Source organism: Strongylocentrotus purpuratus, unplaced genomic scaffold (genome assembly GCF_000002235.5).
Source record: "Strongylocentrotus purpuratus isolate Spur 01 unplaced genomic scaffold, Spur_5.0 spur5_scaffold_1, whole genome shotgun sequence".
NCBI classification, from domain to species: domain Eukaryota; kingdom Metazoa; phylum Echinodermata; class Echinoidea; order Camarodonta; family Strongylocentrotidae; genus Strongylocentrotus; species Strongylocentrotus purpuratus.
Genome location: NW_022145594.1, coordinates 10,313,343 through 10,333,668, shown reverse-complemented (window position 1 = coordinate 10,333,668; position 20,326 = coordinate 10,313,343). Strand labels below are relative to the sequence as shown.

The 20,326-nt window shown below is 36.1% G+C and overlaps 1 protein-coding gene across 1 annotated transcript in view; it reads right to left on the bottom strand.

Moving 5' to 3' along the window:
• Positions 1-4,993: 4,993 nt before the first annotated feature.
• LOC100892989 (centrosomal protein of 164 kDa) overlaps positions 4,994-20,326 on the bottom strand; it is a 43,696-nt gene continuing 28,363 nt past the window's right edge. Inside the window, exons 18-25 of the mRNA XM_030978507.1 lie at positions 18,387-18,603; positions 17,315-17,422; positions 16,795-16,927; positions 15,563-15,712; positions 13,206-13,592; positions 11,875-11,953; positions 10,546-10,713; positions 4,994-6,390 (exon numbers count right to left, since the gene is read on the bottom strand). Coding sequence (XP_030834367.1) covers positions 6,255-6,390; positions 10,546-10,713; positions 11,875-11,953; positions 13,206-13,592; positions 15,563-15,712; positions 16,795-16,927; positions 17,315-17,422; positions 18,387-18,603 — 1,378 coding nt within the window. The 3' untranslated portion in view covers positions 4,994-6,254. The remainder of the gene's footprint in view (positions 6,391-10,545; positions 10,714-11,874; positions 11,954-13,205; positions 13,593-15,562; positions 15,713-16,794; positions 16,928-17,314; positions 17,423-18,386; positions 18,604-20,326) is intronic.

Here is a 20,326-nt window from a genome sequence, read left to right as displayed (position 1 = left end):
CTATCAAAACATAGAGCTATGCATATAGATACATTTATTAAGAGTGTAAACATTTCTATTATTATACAATACATTGCTTATAAACATGTGCATTCATAAACAACAATAGATTTTCGAACCTCGAACCATGTGATCCGCAGTCCCGTGAGGTATCCACGACACCTCTACTCTACAATTAAGTGAAAAGATACATTTGATGTCAATGTAGTACGTTGAGAACTTTTCAAGACTTGGTGACAAACGGAAGACCAAATGACCCAATACCTTGGACTAGCCCTTTAGTCCTATGACAGGATGGCAATAACTCCAGGGACCCGTTTCACAAAGCCTTTTTTCAATGACAAATGACAACAATCAGTGACAAATCTGCTGATAACCAATCAGAAGCAAGGATTTCAGTAGCTTATAACAAAAACTGTCATTTGTCACTGATGACAAGTTTTGTGAAACGCCCCCCTTATGATGACTGCCCGCTGAGAAGAGATTCATGAAGGGGTTGTTCTCCTCAGCATAAGATCCAAACAGTCATAGCATTGCATGGGACAAGAGAATGTGGGGGTGCTGTTCAGAGTCAATTTGTATAACCCTTGCAAATTCATGTTTTTTCAATAAATAAAAATGAAATGGGGATTGTTTAAATTAGGGCCTTTGTTGAATAAGGATGTAAGGTTTAATATGTCACTCTCAAGAAACATAAATCTGTATAAATAAATCTTTCACATACTGTACTAAGTTAAATCATTATAAAACTTGGTAAGGGTATGAATCATTTGCTTGTAAACTGGACACTGTGTATGACTGTTCCTTACCAGTCTTGTGTAATACACAGATTAAAGGTAAAGACCAGTTTTGGAAATGCCCCCTCTCAAAAAATGAAATGGAAGCTCTCATTACCAATCATGTGAAAGAATATGTTTTGACTAATACGTGACCATACAAATTTTGCCGAGAAACCACCTACTAATTGATATATTTGGTAAATTATTATATCTATTTGGACCTGATAGATATAACGCACGTGTCGCGCACGTGTGCGTAGTCCCATTTACATCTTTCTGTGTACAGTGCTTGTAACTTTACCAAGACTGGGCCAAATTTCTTATCATTTTAATGATTCCAGAACCTTGCAGTACACACCAATAGATGATCAACCTTTTCTGATCGATTCCACAACGTTTCTTTCACAATGCAATCGCATGCCCATGACTGGTCTTTATCTTTAACGTCAATATCCAACATGGATAATATGCATACCAATTTCAATGACATTTCTATGCAATTCAGGGGATGCATAACAAGCATCAAAGTGTCAAAAAAAAAAAAAAAATTCAAAAAAATTATAAAAAACATGGCGTCCGAATATTCAAGTATTCGCTTGTAAGCCTGGGAGTATACTCGGGTACCTCATTACACTGTTGTGCACAGTCTTAGTTTCGGGACACACTTCTAATATTCCATACAGAAAACAAATGTACATGTATAATGATGAAATTTTTTTTGTAACATATTTCTGCTTCTATCATGAATTATTCTGTTTCTCTTGTCACTAACTTTAGGAGGTTGGTAAGCCTCTCACTGAGGTAATATTTAAAGAGTTATTTTAAAGCCCCACTGTCCTACTTGTAGCTACTTGCTCCCTCTATATAGAAAACTTCCCCAATCGGTGCCTGTTGGTCCCCTATGATCCTCTATTTCTTATGTTAGTTGAGAGCTGACTTAATGCGAAAGCCACCTGTCAGTGACCTTGCTGTGTGGTCTAATCCCTTCTGGCCTAGTAGTATTGATGGTCTTTAAGAGTCAAATCTAACTTTGACACATCACATTTGTTTTTATAAACCCCTTGTCATTTACCAGTATTCTTGCATATTTAACTAGTTCACTAGTAGTTTCTCACTTACAAACTATAGTCTTGGGATATACAAAATCCACTATTAATCAAATTCTTTGCGAAAGTTTATATAATCATATTAAAGGACAAGTCCACTCCAAACAAAAATAACTTACTTTCAATAAAAGCAGAAAAATCAGACAAAACATTCAAAAAAAGTTTGAGCAAAATCGGATCACTAATAAGAAAGTTATGAATTTTTGAAAAAGTATGTAAAACTATGGAACGATGAAATCACAGCACAATTTGCCAAGATGGTTATAAGTTTGTGACATCATGTCCTCGCAAATTATCAATAGCTTTATATAGTTAAATCCCATTAATTTCCCTTTTTATCCCCCAAAACTTGATTTCCCAATGCCTTAGCCCAGGTTATATGATTTGTATCATATTGCGTGCATGACATTTCCCAAAAACTTTTATGAATTTTAAAGAATTTATACTTTTTCTGAATATTGTATTTCATAATTATTGATTTTAATATAAATAGTTTATCAAAATTCAATTTTTCTTGATTCAACTGGACAAAAATTACTCTTTATTTGTGCATCCACATAAACAAATTACTAACAATCTAACTTGGATGCTGGTGTGAAGAAATAAGATTCTTAGGGTGAAAATAGGAAATTTATATTATCAATATAAAGAAAATAATTAGTGGATAGTGAGGACCATACGTCACAGATTCATGAGTGAGTTGCCAATTTGTGTAGTGATTTTCAATTTATTTCATGTCATTAAAAATGTATAACTTTGTTATTAGTTATCCGATTTTGCTAAAACTTTTTTTGACTGGTTTGTCTGATTTTTCTGGTTCTATTGAAAGTAAGTTATTTTTGGAGGGGACTTGGGCTTTAAATAAAGAATATTTGAATGAAATAATTTATATCAATCACATACTTAAAAATAGCATTAACCTTTAATTGAAAGTTGGCAAAGTAGAAGCAGAAAAATACATCAGAAAAAAATTCATGAAAAAATAAGAAGAAAGGTTTAGAATTGTAAAAATTGAGATCATTAATTATATGAGGTTTTCTTTTTATAAGTTCCCACTTAACTGATTTTTCTGCTTCTACTCGAGGCAACATTTTATGAAAAGTCTGGTAGACTCAATTAAGCATGAGACCTATTATACTGTGTAGCTGGAAATCGACTTCATGCATGCGGTAGTAATTTCACACTTGGTAAAGTCTCAAAACAACATAGACTATGAGAACCTCACTACTGACATGAATGGAATGATGAATGTTTTGATGCAAACAAATCATGGAATGCGCAACTTGGATGGATGTTCAAAAAATAAGATAACATGTGCCCCAACAAGAATATAGCAGCACTCAATCCTTTTGGCAATGATTATGATCTATAACAATCATTGCTTTGTAATAACTTCACTTCATGGACTCTCTTATTATTGCCAAACTCTAGTTTACTAGGAACTATTATATGTTGCAGTAAATTAATTTATATTTCAGAGGACTTGTCGATTGGTATTTATGTAAAAACAACACAAAACAACTTAACAAATTTAATCCTGCATTTACATGTATATTCTCATCAATTAAATTCAAATGCATGTATTCAGAAAGTTATATTCATGTGACGAAGAATTATTGACAACACCATAGATGCAGACATAATATACATTTTGACTAAATTAAACAAACAAATGTACTGAATACATAGAAAATGGCAAGACACTGTAAATCCGAAAATGAAATATATACAAACCTGTAGCAAGATCATAATGAAAAATAGCACTGTAATACTGTCAATATTTACTGAATACAAAAACCCTTTCCTGTTTCTGATATTTAGTACTCCAAAGATAAAACCTAACAAATGATCACTGCATTGCAAGACAAAAATATGGTTGCATATATATCTGCATATCTCAGAAACAATGCAAATTTGACAACACACCACACTTCTTGGAAATCTTAGGGTAAAAACTGTCGGCCGGGGAAGTCAACTTGAAAGATGAAATGCATAATAACTCTCAACCAATCATAATCATTTAGGTTTACTTTCATAGAATTTCATTTAAAGCCCCATTTACACATTACACAGGAACCTATGAAAAAAAAATGCATACACCTAAAGTATTCACGGTTAAGGCCCCAATTTTAATTTGAAACTTAACATTGCGTCATTAATATTTTCAGAAGTGCATGTATTATTGCGTCACTGCCTGCGCTACGCGTTCACATCGTATTGACACATGCACTTTGAATGCTGCATGAAACAAAGTTACTCGCAATTTAGAATGGAGCCCGCCCTTGTCGGCCTGTATCTCATTACACCGATCAATATCACTTATGGGCCGTTACAGATTAAGTGATTACTCTTTTTACAAACCCTCTTGCCGATCTTTTACACACAAAATAGTTTCATATTGCCATGTGAGGTTTGTTTGAGGCAGTTTTCTGCATGGTGCATGAATGAGCCCCAGTAGCATTCTTTTTATCTTATTTATTTATCTATTCATTTTTTAAGATGCCAAACTGCACAATTGCAACAACAAAAAAGGAACTTTTGATCATGTAAATTTGTCTACAGCTTAGTTCATCAAATATTTGGATGCAATTTGAATTTTCAAAGGTAAATTAGAATAGCAGATTAAATTGTATCCTGTGAAAAGCATTAAAGGCATCGTTTAACAATGTTTAATCTGAGATGCATGGCCCTACGTGTTATCAGTGTTTGTGATATGGTGTAATATTGAAGTCCAACAAAAATTTCCAATCATAAATATCTTGATAATCAGATAGGCGATTGGCTTGTTAAAAGTTATGGGGTTCCTGACCATGACCTAAAGGTTAATGATTATCGTTGCAGCATGAGCAAAATCCAGGATTTTGTTTCAGAATGAAAGACAAAAATACCCAATCTCTTTAACCCTATATAGCCTGGGGGGGGGGGGCATGTCAAGTAAAGTGTATACAAAAATTTACTCATTTGGAAGAGCCAGGTTATTCCTTATGTTATTTATTTTGATAATTTTTTATGTATTTCATTGTTTTCTTAACCTATGTAATTTTTTGTTTTTGTTTTTTTGTTTCATTTCTAACTATAATTCAGCTATTCTGACCCCAAAACAAACACTTAGACTATAAACAAAGACCAATTTTTGTTGGAAAAATTATATTTCCATATGTTTTGTACACAATCACGAAAATGAGCGATTTTCGGGCTGACATGCAATGACAAAAAGTCATGTGACTTTGTAATGGTAGGTCCGATTTTTCGCAAAAATTTGTATCAAAAGATGCGCAAGACTTGAAAGAAAAAAAGTCAACAAATTTCAGAGCAAGATTCTTTTGAGTTAAAAAAAATTATTGTGGAAAATGTAGAGGGGGGGGGGGGGGGGATTCTGAAGCCTTCCCCCAGGCCATACAGGGTTAATGGATGTAAACAAGAAATCAATGCACTGTGCAAATGACTACCACAGGTCCTGCAAAAATTGTAACTCTACAGTCAAACCTGCCTAAGCGACCACCTGTTTAGACTACATTTTTATGTTTCCCTTGAGTGGTGTTTATATACAGGTTTCCCAGTATATAACTTCATGAGAATGATTTTCATCATGAATACCATCATGCCGCGTGTACGATGCTAATTTCCTTTGGCAAAGGGATCACCTTTTCATCATTAGTTATATTAATTTTGTCATGAAGAATTTTCCCCTTATAAATTGTGCATGAGCAACATACTTTCTAACAGCTGACCCATCTAAAACAGACGATTTTAATAATTTGACAATGCAATCCATTGACCAATATGATAGTGGAGTTCCTCTGATATCATATACTGTCAATGTATAACTTTCTTTAGTTGTTGTTGGCATCTCTATCAAGCTTACAACAATCCATTCATGTGTAATTTTAATGTAATTGATGATTTATGTGAAGTATGTCTGTATGTATATATGAATAAATCAAAGCACACCATTAGCAATATTGGATAACAAACAGCATACAAAAATGCACATGCACAGGTAGCTCAAACAATTTGGTTTCATCTGAAGGCTGGTCTATATTAGAGAATGGCACTGAAATCACAGGAATGGTTGGCTTGATCATGTGATCTATCACATGACTTGGACATCAGGTGGGTTATGAATCACCTGACCTCTCTGACTCTCATTTGAATGCTGAAATCTAGTCTGGTGTGATCTAGCCTCTCACCTGGCATGGCGTGGTCACATGATCCATCACAAGATGAAATATCAGGTGGTATATGAATCACCTGACCACTCTGACTCTCATTTGAATGCTGAAATCTAGTCTGGTGTGATCTAGCCTCTGACCTGGCATGGCGTGGTCACATGATCCATCACAAGATGAAATATCAGGTGGTATATGAATCACCTGACCTCTCTGACTCTGATCTGGTTATTAGAGTCCAGCTCTAGCCTTGTCTGTGCAGCTGGTTTCTGACCGGGCAAGGTGCTGGTCCCTGTGTTGGTATGGTTTGCTGACCGCCGACTCTCGCTCCCTGATCTAAACATTGCCAGTATTAAGGAAAACAAATGATAAATACTGCAGCACGATTTATCAGAGTGATCTATCTTCTCAACACAATACAGAAGGTGGAGATTTGTTCATGAACGAATATGAAGGATCTGTTTGTTGTATACAAAAACAAGAGTAATTCCGGGGTCTCTTTTGAATACCTTTTCATTTAGAGTTGTATGAAGAATACATTATGGATTGATTACTAGATGGACCTTCAACAGGTTGAAAATGATGCCTCCGCCATAGAGGGATTTTACAAACCAAAACAGAAGCAATTTTATAAAAATTCAAGTTTGACAGGTTTTCAGAATATCGTCAGTACAAACTATTTTTCATATTCATGAATGACCCTTTGATCTTTGACCACATGACCCTAAAATCTAATCAGTTCATTTGGCTCTGCAAGATACATACGGTACATTTCCTGAGTTTGATAGTCATCTGACCATAGGTTCTAATGATAATGTGATCACAAGCTATTTTTGCATACCAGGGGTGATAGTGGGCATTATATTCCACACACTAAGAATCTTGCTCTACAATTGGTCAAAAGTAAATCATGTGAGGAAAGATAGTTGGCTCATCATTGCTGGGAGAAGCAAAAAGTTTGTTACACTGTGTAGATAGGCTACTATCTACACAGTGCAATGCACATTCACTGAAGATAGAAGTCCTATCTACACAGTGCAACGCACTTTAATTGTTTACACTGCGTATTGCTCTCCTCTTTAAGCGCTTTAAGTGTCATTACGCAAACTTTGGTCACGCGCGAACTATATGGTCACACCGCCATATTGCATGCACTGTACGGATCGTACATCGTTTGCTAGCTGTTAATTGATGACTTGTTGCTCTAAAATAACGGAAGAAGTGAAACGTTTTGGATTCAGGCGAGGGGAAACTATCACTTCCTCGGCGATCTGAATGTATACGCTATCTTTCCGAAGCGAATAGCTACATCCAGATAGCCTCGGAAGTGATAGTTTGTCCCATCACTTTCACCAACGGTAGTTATTTGCTTACTACAAAAAAAAATGGGTGTTTTTTTCCACCCCCCTCCCCCCTTGAAAAAAACAAAAGGGGATTCGGGGGGAAAACTAGATGGAACTTCGACTGCGCGTAGTCGAAAGTGATTCCTCCGTCATAGAGCAATTTTACAAACCAAAACGGAAGAAATTTGTCAAATTCAAGTTCGGTTGTAATCCATTAACAGGTCCTCAGAATATCGTGATTACAAGCTTTTTCCCCTACCAGTATACATGTATGACCCTTTGATCTGTGACCTCATGACCCCAAGTGCAAGATACATACATGTCTTGAGTGTGATGGTAATCCATCCATCGATTCTAATGATAATGCAATCACAAGCTATTTTTGCATACATAATGAGCCCCATGACCTTTGACCTTGACCTCATGACCCCAAAATCTAATCAGTTCATTGTCTCAGCAAGATACATACATAATAATAATAATAATAATAGCTAGTTCTTATATAGCGCTTTTACATGTCCTGAGTTTCATGGTAATCTGTCCATCTGTTCTAATGATAATGTGATCACAAGCTATTTTTGCATTCATAATGAGCCCTGTGACCTTTGACCTTGTGACCCCAAAATCTAATCAATTCATTGGCTCTGCAAGTTACATACATGACCAAATTTTGGTAGGAATCCATCAGTCGGTTCTTGAGATAACGTGATCACGAGAATGCCTCCGGCTACTTCGTAACGGAGGCATAAAAATGGCATCTTACAACATTCCGCCCCTTTGGGTAAAGAATCTTGGGGAAAAAATAGGGAAAATATGGTAAATAGAGAAAAATATGCAAATAAGGGAAAAATTGGAACAATAGGTGTAAAATCGGGAAGAAAAAAGAAAATATGGAGAAGAAAAAATATCTGGAAAAAATAATAATCAGGAAACTGATTTAAATCGGGGTAAATAACAGGCCTGGGGCGGTATTCTGAACCCTGTGTTATCTATAATATTGTTGTATCTTTGAAGATAAGATAAAGTTGGTATTCTGAACATTGTTGTAACTTTTGTGTTATCTTTTGTTGTATCTTTTCTCTCAGCTTATTGGCCGCGCCTGCGCTCATACTTTGGTGCGCTTGTAATTGTGCATATTATTAATAAAGTGGCATTTAATCCTCATTTGCATATGCGCACGGGAGATAATATGTCGAGATAATTGGTATTCTGAAAGTTGTTGTATCTTTTATCTTATCTTATCTCGCATGGTATTTACAACAATATTTACAACAGGTAGGGGGTTGTTGTATCTTTCGTGGTGATATAATGGCGGCAATATTTTTTGCCCAGAACCAACTTCGTGCCAATAGACGAGTTAGAAGAAGATTGTGTGTTGACCGGAAACATCACAGATGAGAACTTTCTAAGATATTACATGCTAGGATATGACGATTTTAATGCTCTCATCTTAACCAATATAGTGAAAGTGTGATTTGTCTTCATGATCCACATTCAACAGCGCATAATGATGACGCGCGTAATAAGTGCTCAAATAACTAATTACGCCCAAGATTAGTATGCGCTAGACGCATCTTCAGATATGGCATAAAGTATTCCTATTGGTTGACCTACTTATCATGCTTATATAAAATAGATTTTGATTGGTAGGGTCCACAAAAAATGGGCGTGTCATCAATGGTCAAAGATAAGATAGAGGCGGTCCTTCAAGAGATAACACAGGGATAAAACAATGTTCAGAATACCAACTTACAACAATATTAGCGCTGTGTTATCTCTGGAAGATACAACAAAAGATAACACAAAACTTACAACAATGTTCAGAATACCACCCCTGGCATACATAATGAGCCCTGTGACCTTTGACCCCAAAATCTTATCAGTTCATCGGCTCTGCAAACTAAATACATGACATAAGTTTTGCAGGAATCCATCGATCAATAACGCGATCACAAGCTATTTTTGAATACATGAGCCCTGTGACCTTTGACCACATGAACCAAAATTCTAATCAGTTCATCGGCTCTGCAAGATACATACTGTACATGACCCAAGTTTGGCAGGAATCCATCAATCGATTCTTGAGATCACGAGAACTGGACGTACGGACAACCCAAAAACAAAATGGCAACTGCTACTTCGTAACAGAGACATAAAAAGGCATACCAAATAGTTATTAATTTAATGAACTATATTACATTATTAGTCATTTTATGGGTTTGAACAAATGGGTGAGTTGTCTGGCATGATATCACAGTGAGTTTATTTACTAGTGAATTTGAAATCCTACTTTATTCCTCTCTCTATGTGCTGTATCTATTGATTTTGACGATCATGTTATTCTACAACTCTCTGTTTAATTCACAGTTAGCTCTAAACTCTGATCTTTCACTCCTCTCTCCTCGAGCCATCTCTGCAGACTATCCAACCATTTTACTCTTGATCTTCCTCTACTATAATAATAATAATAATACTACTACTACTACTATTACTACTACTACTACTACTAATAATAATAATGATAATAAAATAATAATAATAATAATGATAATAATGATTATAATAATAATAATAATAATAATAATAATAATAATAATGATAATAATGATTATAATAATAATAATAATAATGATAATGTTAATGCTAATAATGATAATAATAATAATAGTCTGTTCTTGTAAAGGGCTCATGTCTGTCAGATTTTACACTCCTGACGCTCCACAATTATTACGCTGGCTTATTAAGCATGGCTGCCATAGTGGCGCTCTAACATTTCAAGAAACTAATTCCTGCCAGGTACCCATTTACCTCACCTGGATGGAGTATTGCAAACCAGGGAATAATTTTCCTGGTATCGCATCGCAATTTGCTATGCATTTTTGCATGACTGCTATACAAAATATCTTTTGTGTAGCAGTTTTCTTCCATAGAAATGTACAGAATTTCATTTGAAATATTTATCCATCGGCTGAAATTGCTAATCAAAAAATTTGAGGAAAATTATTCCCTGCAAACGTAGATTAATGTCTTGCTGAAGGACATTAGTGATCCACAGTCTGATGAGGTGTCTACCAGACCACCACACCTCCAATGTTGGACTTCCATTAAAAACCATGGCCATGAAATTAATTTGATTACAAAAGGATACAAGGTAGGGTCTAGGTCAGCTAGGTTCAATGCCCCACTCATCCGATGTTTTTTCAACCATTCATTGAGTTCTACCATTCTGTTGTGAGTTTCAGAACTTTGGTTTGTCGATGTGGGAACTGGTCTGGAGGTGATTGGTCCTTGCGTCCTGAAACTTTTCAGTTGGTCCCTGAATAATAAACATACGGTACTCATTACTGTCAAACACGAAACTTTCAAGGTCATGAAATGTTCAAGAGCTGTTCAGATTTGATTCTAGGAAACTACCCCTAAAGCGATCCCAAGAGGAAAATCGCCAGCAGAGTTAAAGGTAATACAAAGTTTTGGTATTAGGTCATGAATTTGGTTCAATTGAACATATTGGAAGCATAATGCAATCCTACAATCTTCAGTGGTCGTTGTAGCGGTTGAAATCGAATATAAAGTTGTGAAATTGTAAATAATGAACTCTTTATGTTGTATAGCTCCCTCTCAAGGTCAAGATATTAATTAAGTTATAAACAATGTTTCTTGACTAAAATCGACAGATTAGCCATTCCCGTTTGGAAATTAAATATCACAGCTACATATTCTGAGATTTTCATGGTCGCAGCTACCATTGTACGGCCGTAGGCGCTATTTGAAATTTATCAAAATTTACCGGGAGCACCGGTAATTTTTTTAATTCAATTTTTCTCGAAAGCAGTACTTTAGGGGCTAAATTTTCTAGTGCTTTTATCACATCCACAGGGGCATCCAAATATATCAAAATTGTAAAGAATCACTGCCACTCAATTTTCAAAATTTCCCAAAACTTTGTATTAACTTTAAAGTACCCCTTAGGTACAGGCAGTTGCCTGAGGGAAATCTGGGATAATTTTTCATTTTGTACACAACAAATGTGGTAAATAAAACCTTGCCAGTTGCAAAATTCAAATTTGAAAAAGAAAAATGACTTAAATTTTTTCTAATAATGAATATTTTGCCACCATTCTTTTAGGAAAGTTTTCAATGATGATGTTTTACAACATTTTAGCACTTTAAGAAGTTTTGGAAATTTTCACCATGCAAATCCCTGCAATGTACTTTATTAAAAAGGTATGCTTTTTAGGAGCCTGGGTCCTTACATGTACAAAAACTTTGGCCAACTTTTTAATTTTCTTTGTATGTATTAAATGCTAGATAAATAATATACAAAAGATCCTTGAAATCCTACTACCGTTAACAATTCAGTGAGTTGTAAAAACACTGTAAAAAACGAAATTTACAAAAAAATGCAACTAAACCAAAAATGAAATGTACTTCTGGTGTCTGTGGTTTTCATTACACAAGAATAAATAGATTAGAATACCTAGCTGAGACGTAGCCTCCAAAGCTTGGTTTTTCATTGCCTGTCACGGGAAATCCGGGAGCACCTGTTCTTCTCTCATCTAATGAATATGAAATAATAATAGTCATAATAATCTGGATTTATATGATGCTTAATACGAAATAACTTCTCTAAACGCATTAATATACATTATTACCTCGGTTATCGGTTTCATTCACCCACAATGTGCTCTCCATTCCCTGGGGAGTATTCCTACCATATGGTCACCGTGAGGGTATATGGCAATTACTAACACAAAGGCTCTCATCATCCTACCAGTTCCCCATTTCTCTCCTGGGTATGGAGTGGCGAATGTAGATTAATGCCTTGCCAAAAGACACTAGTGCTGTATCAGGGATTGAACCCACAACCCACAACCACTCGCGGCCACGACACCTCAACATATTACATTTAAAGGCATACTGGGAACACCTGGGGAACACACAGTGTCTCAAAATGAAGTAGAAGAATACAGTTTACAAACTTTTAAGACATCAAAAGACCATTCAAAAACATGTAATCAAATGATTGGAGGCTATATGGTCTATATGTGCAACTGCATGGGGTAAATTCAAAGGGAATGTATCTCACATTTCTCAAGATAATGAAGTCAACCACAGATACAAAGGTATATCAGGCTGTCATTGACAAAACATGAATTCAATTGAGCGCCTTATCATGCCGGGTAGCTCGGCTAAAGCTGGGATAATAATATGATTGCACGTCCTCAGCCCTCAGGGAGAACAGTATTAATACTGCGTAAAAAAGACATATTATTGTTGTTGCTGTTGTTGTTATTTAATCATAATTATTATCATTATTATTATTTATACAACACCTACGTGGATCCTTGTCATTTGATTGGAGGATTGTTGGTCACATGATATTCAATAGATGTTCTATTGCACGGGCGTGCATTTTGGGTTATATGCGCCGTGCATTTTTGGTTATATGCAGACTGCGTACCTCTCTGCCGTGCGCGTATCCCTGCGTGTATCTGACGGGAAGGCAATCTGAATGTAATCAAGAAGGCTTGACTCCAACTTTAATTTATCTTTAATATAAGAAGTAAAGCATAATTTGTTGATTAACGTTCTATTAGATCTTCTTCGATGTTGTATAAAACAAATAATGGATGTTTTTCATTCGTTTAATAGTGCAAATATTTTCATTCGTTGAAAGATTAACGTTAATTCTATTCAACTCGGCTGACGCCTAGTTGAATAGAATGTTAATCTTTCAATTCATGACAACATTCGCACTATTGAACTCATAACCATTCATTATTTGTATACTATTTATCTGTGTCTTACCTCCAAAATAGTTCCTCCACTTTCTGCCCATGGCTTGTTCGGCAGACTCCGCCCCATATCGTGGATTGACTGGATCAAACACACCCCCTCCTGCTGTATACGGCCTCTCAGCACCACCCCCTCCAAGGCCACGCCTACCAGCTGATGAATATTCATAGCCCTGTCCAGGACCATGGTACGGGCTTGGCTGGCCATAGTGGGCGGGTCTAGAGCCAGTGGAAGGCACTGAATATGAGGTACGAGGTAATGCTGACTGTGGGGCTGGTGCATATAATGTATGAGGGTTTGCATATTCATGAGGAGGGTGGGAGTAGGGTACATGGGTACCGTTCTGAAGGGGGATTCCCCGAGGAGTGGAGAGTGGGTAAGAACTTTGTGTGGGACCAGCTGTATTGAAGAAAAAAAAATATAACGGGTTACATCATATCTTAACCTAACCATGTCAGTAAGTTCACACAAATGTATCACTACTCAGAATATGGATCTAAATCACATTATTCATGAAGACTAGTGACCTTGCTCTTTTTGTGATTTGCAGGTAGTCCAGTATCTATCTTCCTCTTTGCAATTTGTCTCCTTCTGTATATCACTTCTATTCAATAAATGATACAAAGCAACAACAAATAAAATCTTTTTTTTCTTCAAATTTCCCAGCAATCCCTGTAAAACATTCTTTTTCTCCACCAAGCCTAAAGCTTTACTCACTGATGTAATACTGTTAAATTAAAACTTTGGCCATGGCCAATACTTGCTCTCCTCCGTACAAGTAATGACTGCGATATGAATTCAAGGAATTAGGTCCTCAGTAAGCAGCTCTTGAAAGGTACTCGAATATCAACATTTGTGGGAGTTTTACAAAATCAAACAGGCTTCATTAAATTTGGACGTGCATTTGCGGTTATCAGTGACCGTGCGCTAGATCTATACATACGTACATGTACCGGTGCAAGGAAATTTACTTGACGGTGTAAAATATTGGACTGACATCCAACGCATTAAACCGAAACATTTCAAGGCATTTTAACATCCGCAAATCTGGGCTCTGTTTCATAAAACTTGTTATAAATAACAAGTCATTAAATGTTATAAGCTACTGAAATCATGCCATCTGATTGGAAGAGAGCAAATTTATCATAGACATTTTGCATTTGTTATTGATAACAAGTTTTTATGAGACAGGGTCCCTCAAAAAATTTGCAAATAATTCATACACCCAATTAATTTTTGTCTCGCCTGCGTAGCAAAAAGCGAGACATAGGCGCCGCTTTTCCGGTGACGGCGACGACGGTGGCGTCAACATCAAAAACTTAACCTAAGGTTAAGTTTTTTAATTTTTGATATAATTTTTAAAGTATAAGTTCTTAGTCAATGAAACTTTGACTATAGGGTAATCAAGTATCCCCAATCATGTGGGGAGAATTTCAGATCACAAAGTCAAGGTCAAAGGTCATTTCAGGTCAACAGACTTGGACTATGTTGTAGCATCATCATCGAAAACTTACCTAAGGTTAAGTTTTTGAAATTTTGATATAATTTTGAATGTATACGTTCTTAGTCAATGAAACTTGGACTATAGGGTTATCAAGTCTCCCTAATCATGTGAGTAGAATTTCAGGTCACTAAGTTAAGGTCAAAGGTCATTTAAGTTTAGAAAACTTAGACTTTGTTGTGGCATCAACATCCAGATTTTCAAAATGCTCCTTCGTTATTTTTCAACCGATTTTGATTCTGATTGTTTCATATGATAGGGCTAGGAGGGGGATTTAAAATTTCTACACAGAATCGTGAAATTCATTATCTATGCTAATTTTTGCAAATTTATTTGAAATCACAAAAAAGGCTTCTTCTCCTTCATTTCTTGATCGATTTTGATTTGGTTTGCTTTACATCGTAGAGCTAACTTTGGTACACTAAACTTCTACACAGAATTTTGAAATTGTTCTCCATTAATTAATTATGGTAATTTATGCAAATTTATTCCAAAAATAACAAAAAATTGCTTCTTTTCCCTCATTTCTTGAACGATTTTGATTTGGTTTGCCTTATCTGGTAGAGCTAAATTTGGAACACTAAACTTCTACACAGAATTGTGAGATTTTGCTCCATTGATTATTTATGGTACTTTATGCAAATGAAATGAAATTATGTCCCTTCCAGGGCATCAAATTTTTATTTTTTGACCAGTTCAAAAGTGTACCACATAAAATTTACGATATTTGTTGTTGCAAGATGCGGATGAGCGCTACGTCATTGACGTTCTGGTTTATCATATTGAATTGCGTTATGTAGGCGAGACCGCCGAGAGCGTTCCCTTGTTTTTTTTTAAATGTTTAAAAAGAAATTTAAACATTAGTTACCTGGTGCATCTGAGAGTTGCTCACGCTGATTGAGCACAGTCATAACATTCTGTAACTGAGTGTTTAGATTGTTGAGAGATAAGAAGATTTTAGATGATTCATCTTGCTTCATCCCTTTCACTTTCTTCTTAGACTTGTGACCTCCGGTATCTGATTGACAAAGATTTATACACAATAAACAGTTTTTTTTCAAGAAGCACTATATAACATCCATTGGAACAAAATGCTGGAATACTGTCCCAAATGATTTGAAGTTGTGTCAAACAACTTTAAATTTAAAATAGAAATAGAAATCTTATCTGCTTTGCAATGGCACTTAAAAACCCAGGTCATGCATGTAAACTTTCTTTCTATTGTTATGTATCTTTCTCTCTCTCTCCTCCATGATTTACCTAATATCATTTGACAGTGGGATTGCCCAAGATAAGCCTTTATTTGGCTTTTGGTGATCCCCCACAGGGAATAATTTTCCTCAAATTTTTTGATTAGCAATTTCAGCCAATGGATAAATATTTCAAATGAAATTCTGTACATTTCTATGGAAGAAAACTGCTACACAAAAGATATTTTGTATAGCAGTCATGCAAAAATGCATAGCAAATTGCGATGCGATACCAGGAAAATTATTCCCTGCCCCACATGCAAATATCCAAGTGTACAGGTAGTTCTTACCTTCTCCCGTTCGTATATACTTTTATAGATTAATTTTTTTAATTTTTAAAAGTACATATTTGTTTTTCTGTAATTTGTTTATCAGGTATTTTTATGAGTTATATTGCATTTTCATGTTTTTATCTTTGAATGTGGAAATTAATTAATGAAGTGAAATATATATGCGGTCCTAGGTTCAAGCCCCAATGTAGCACGAATGAAAATGTCTATTCACGAGACATTCATTTAAATTTGCCACTCTTTACCCAGGTGTTGCATTGGTATTGGTAACTGGTAGGAATGAATTCCTTGAATGCAGTAAGCTAGAGTTGGGCTAATATTGGGTGCACCTACATGTCACACCTGTTATGGTCAGTATGAGCGTTATTATCCACCATCCGTATCAAATCAGACTTACTGTTGTTTCTATGAAAACAGCACGTTCCCCCTACTGTACAATCAGTTTACAATTAATGCACAATATGTACATATTCAAACAGCTACATGTAAGTGAGATATTGTAACAACCCAAACAAAATTGGTTAGCATAATGTCTGTCAATGGAAGAATGGAAAATCTACCTGGTTTATAAGACTCATCACCACTGATGCTAGTATTGGTCCTAGCACTGCTCCCTGAGGAATCACTCAGAAGAAACATGGTGTCTTGGTTTGCCTCCGAATGCTGACCTAGGTCTCTACCCCGGTACATATCCTGAGAATGATAATTTTATACACAATGACCTTTGAATCAAATTCACACTTTTTAACACTTCAGTTGTCTTCTTTGCCTCTCTGCAAGGTCGCTTGTTTTCCAAACGTAAAGTTTTGCACAAAACAATAGGTACCAATTGGTAGAAGGATTAACCTTGAACTGGAAATGGCTTACATAAGCTTTGGCAAGACATTTATCTACATTAGCCACACTCAACCCAGGTCTACTATGTGTGTACCTCGTATGAATTAAATCTTTAAGAAACTTGAAGCTAGATGTGTGATATCATAATGTGACAATCATACACAGCATATTATCATCATGAACATAGAAAGATATGGATTTACACGCAGACATAGGAAAGTATGATGTATAGGAAGGACCTACCTTATCATTCAGAGACTCTTCTAGTTTCTTCAGCTTATGTTCCTTCTCTCTCACAAGACGACTTCCTGTTGTATAATTCACCAGGGCTTTGTCAATCTCCAGTGCTTCCTGTTCAGGGAAAAATGAGGAACAGACGATTAATCAAAATTATTATGAGATTTTCTTTTTGGCTTAATTGTATGAATCATAAATTTGACTGATAACATCTTCCAGCGTGATGGGTATTTGGCTTTGGACGATAGAGGCAAACAGCCTCCACTCAAGTGCTGATAAATTGTACATTGAATGGAGGCGTGGTAGCTTAGTTGGTAGAGCAGTGGTCTTGTAATCCAGTGACTCTGGTTCGAAACCAAGTTGATGCGCTAGTGCCCTTTAGTAAGGCATTAATCCTCATTACCAGGTCCCTCGGAGTGGACATAGAGATGTCAATCCCCTGGTAGCTTACTTACAAGCATTTATGCTTACCTAGCAGTCAGGTGAAATAGCCACAACTAAATTACCAGGCATCGTTTGTCTATTAGCCTTTTCTCTTACACTCGCCCAGCCTCAAATCTTCACAGATCAATGTTGCTCCTGTTCTATTAGCCTTTTCTCTTACACTCGCCCAGCCTCAAATCTTCACAGATCAATGTTGCTCCCGTTCTAGGATCAGTGTTTGTCTCTCCTCCTTCCTATCTCTCCTTTCAATCAATAATCCTTCCATCCATTCAATAATCTATCACTCAATATCTATCTATCAATCCATTTTATCCTCTAAATCTTACTCTCTCAAATCCTGCTTCACATCATTATAGATCGGTAAATGCTCCCTAACCTGGAAGCTCTGTTTTCTTTGTATCCCTCCTCAGATCCCTCCTTCATTTTCTTTTCTTTCTTCTTTCTATCCATCCCTCCATTGCTCCCTCCATCCATTCCTTTTTTCATTCTTACCCTCTCTAATCCAAGCCTCACATCCTCATAGATCATTGTCGATCCCTTCCAAGGATCTCTATTCTCTTTGTATCCATGTCTCAGATACCTCCTCCATCCTCTCTCCTCCCATCCCTCCATCCATTCCTTCCTTCATTCTTACCCTCTCTAATCCAAGCCTCACATCCTCATAGATCATTGTCGAACCCTTCCCAGGATCTCCATTCTCCTCGTATCCATGTCTCAGGTCCCTCCTCCATTCCGTTTTAGCATCCTCCAAAGCAGACTTCTGCTGGTTAAGCTGTCTCTTCTGACGCTTCAAGAAATCTTTCGCCCGTCGAATGGCACCATTCTCTTCCGTTAGGCGTAGACGAAGATCACTGAAGCAGATCAAATATTGTCATTAAAATATAAAAACCACTAGTAATTTTTTAATAAATTTGAAACAAATTGAATGAATAGGAAATAAACATATTAAATGAACATCAACTTGAAACTACAGGTATACACAAAGAATGGTTAAGTCCTCATCATTCTCACTGCATTCATGAGCATCATATTTCTGAGGTCGATTCAAGTCTACATCTTTCTAATGATTGTCTCACAAGGAAAATATATTTAGGATTTATTGAAATCAAATTATATCAAAAACCAAGAACAAACGGTCCAAAGACTGAAACCTGTCTTGGGTACAATATAAAAATTAAATCAAGTATACATAATAAAATAGCAGTAACTATTACATAAATAAGTTACATAAGTTAAAATATTGACTAACGATCATCACTAAATATTGCAAAAATATTTACTCTATATTAGTGCATCCACACAAAACGGATTACTATCAATATAACTTGGATGCTGGTGTGAGGGGAAATAAGATTTTTAGGGGGAAAATTGGAAATTTATATTATCAATATAAAGAAAACAATTACTGGATAGGGAAGTGAGGCAATGCGTCACAGACTCTTGATTGAGTTGCCAATTTGTCTTGTGATTTTCAAAGTTTTTCATGTCATTAAAAATTCATGACTTTCTTATTAGTAGTTATCCGATTTCGTTCAAACTTTTTTTGATCGATTTGTTTGATTTTTCTGCTTCTATATTATTTTTAGGGTGGACTTGCCCTTTAACTTATAACAATGTAGTATTTTTAGATTGGACCAGGGAGGTGAGACTTTAAATGGAGATTCCGTCTCGAAAGAATTTCCCGAGGGAAAGATATTCAAGATTAACTTGGCTTAACAACAAGTAATGTAACCCTCTTCAGCCATCAAATCCATCAACAGCCGCCCTTATCAGACCACAGATGCCCTCTGGCGATCCAAATGTTACGAAGTGTTACGCAACGCGGCCTGCTTCCCTAAGCTCTCCAAACACTTGGTCGTAAAAAAAAGGCTTTGAAGCCATGCGAGTCACCGAGAAAATGACGTCATACTCATTGAAGATGTATATAGCTATAACAGACAAAAATACAAAATCGACAACTTATGGCACAAGGCAACCTGCTATTGGTTATCAAATGCTTTCGCTGTGCTCGGATAACTCTTCTGAAGACGTAGCCATCTGAACCAGCGAAATCGACCAAGGAAATCGTGAGTTAGAGTGAATGCAAGTTTCTCATCATCATCACGTTCTCTTCTAATTATTGACATTTTCCGAAAGTTTCCGAAATTTTTACATAGCTAGGAAGGTAGTCCATAAGTTTATCTCTTAAAATAACTAAATGAAACTGTGTTGTATAATTGCGCATTTGGTTTAATGAGGGTTAGAAGTTGTCAATTCATCACCACTTTTCACCCCGAGTACGGGCCGGCGACGCGAAAGCCGCCGTGCTCGCTGGGCTGTACATGCTGGATGTTGTTGGTGGAAACACACATAGCTGCATTTCTACCCTGGCCGTGTATTGAAAGTTGTGCTATTGATTCTCAACATTTCAAACACCACTGTACAAAACTCAACTGATTTCATTCAAAGGCAGTACTATAGTGACGATTGATGACACCTAAAGAGCATTAAAATACAATTTGTTCAACTTTCTGATGTTAGAAAGAATAATTTAAAAATTAAAATTGTGAGTCTACTGTCAAACTTGCCGATCAA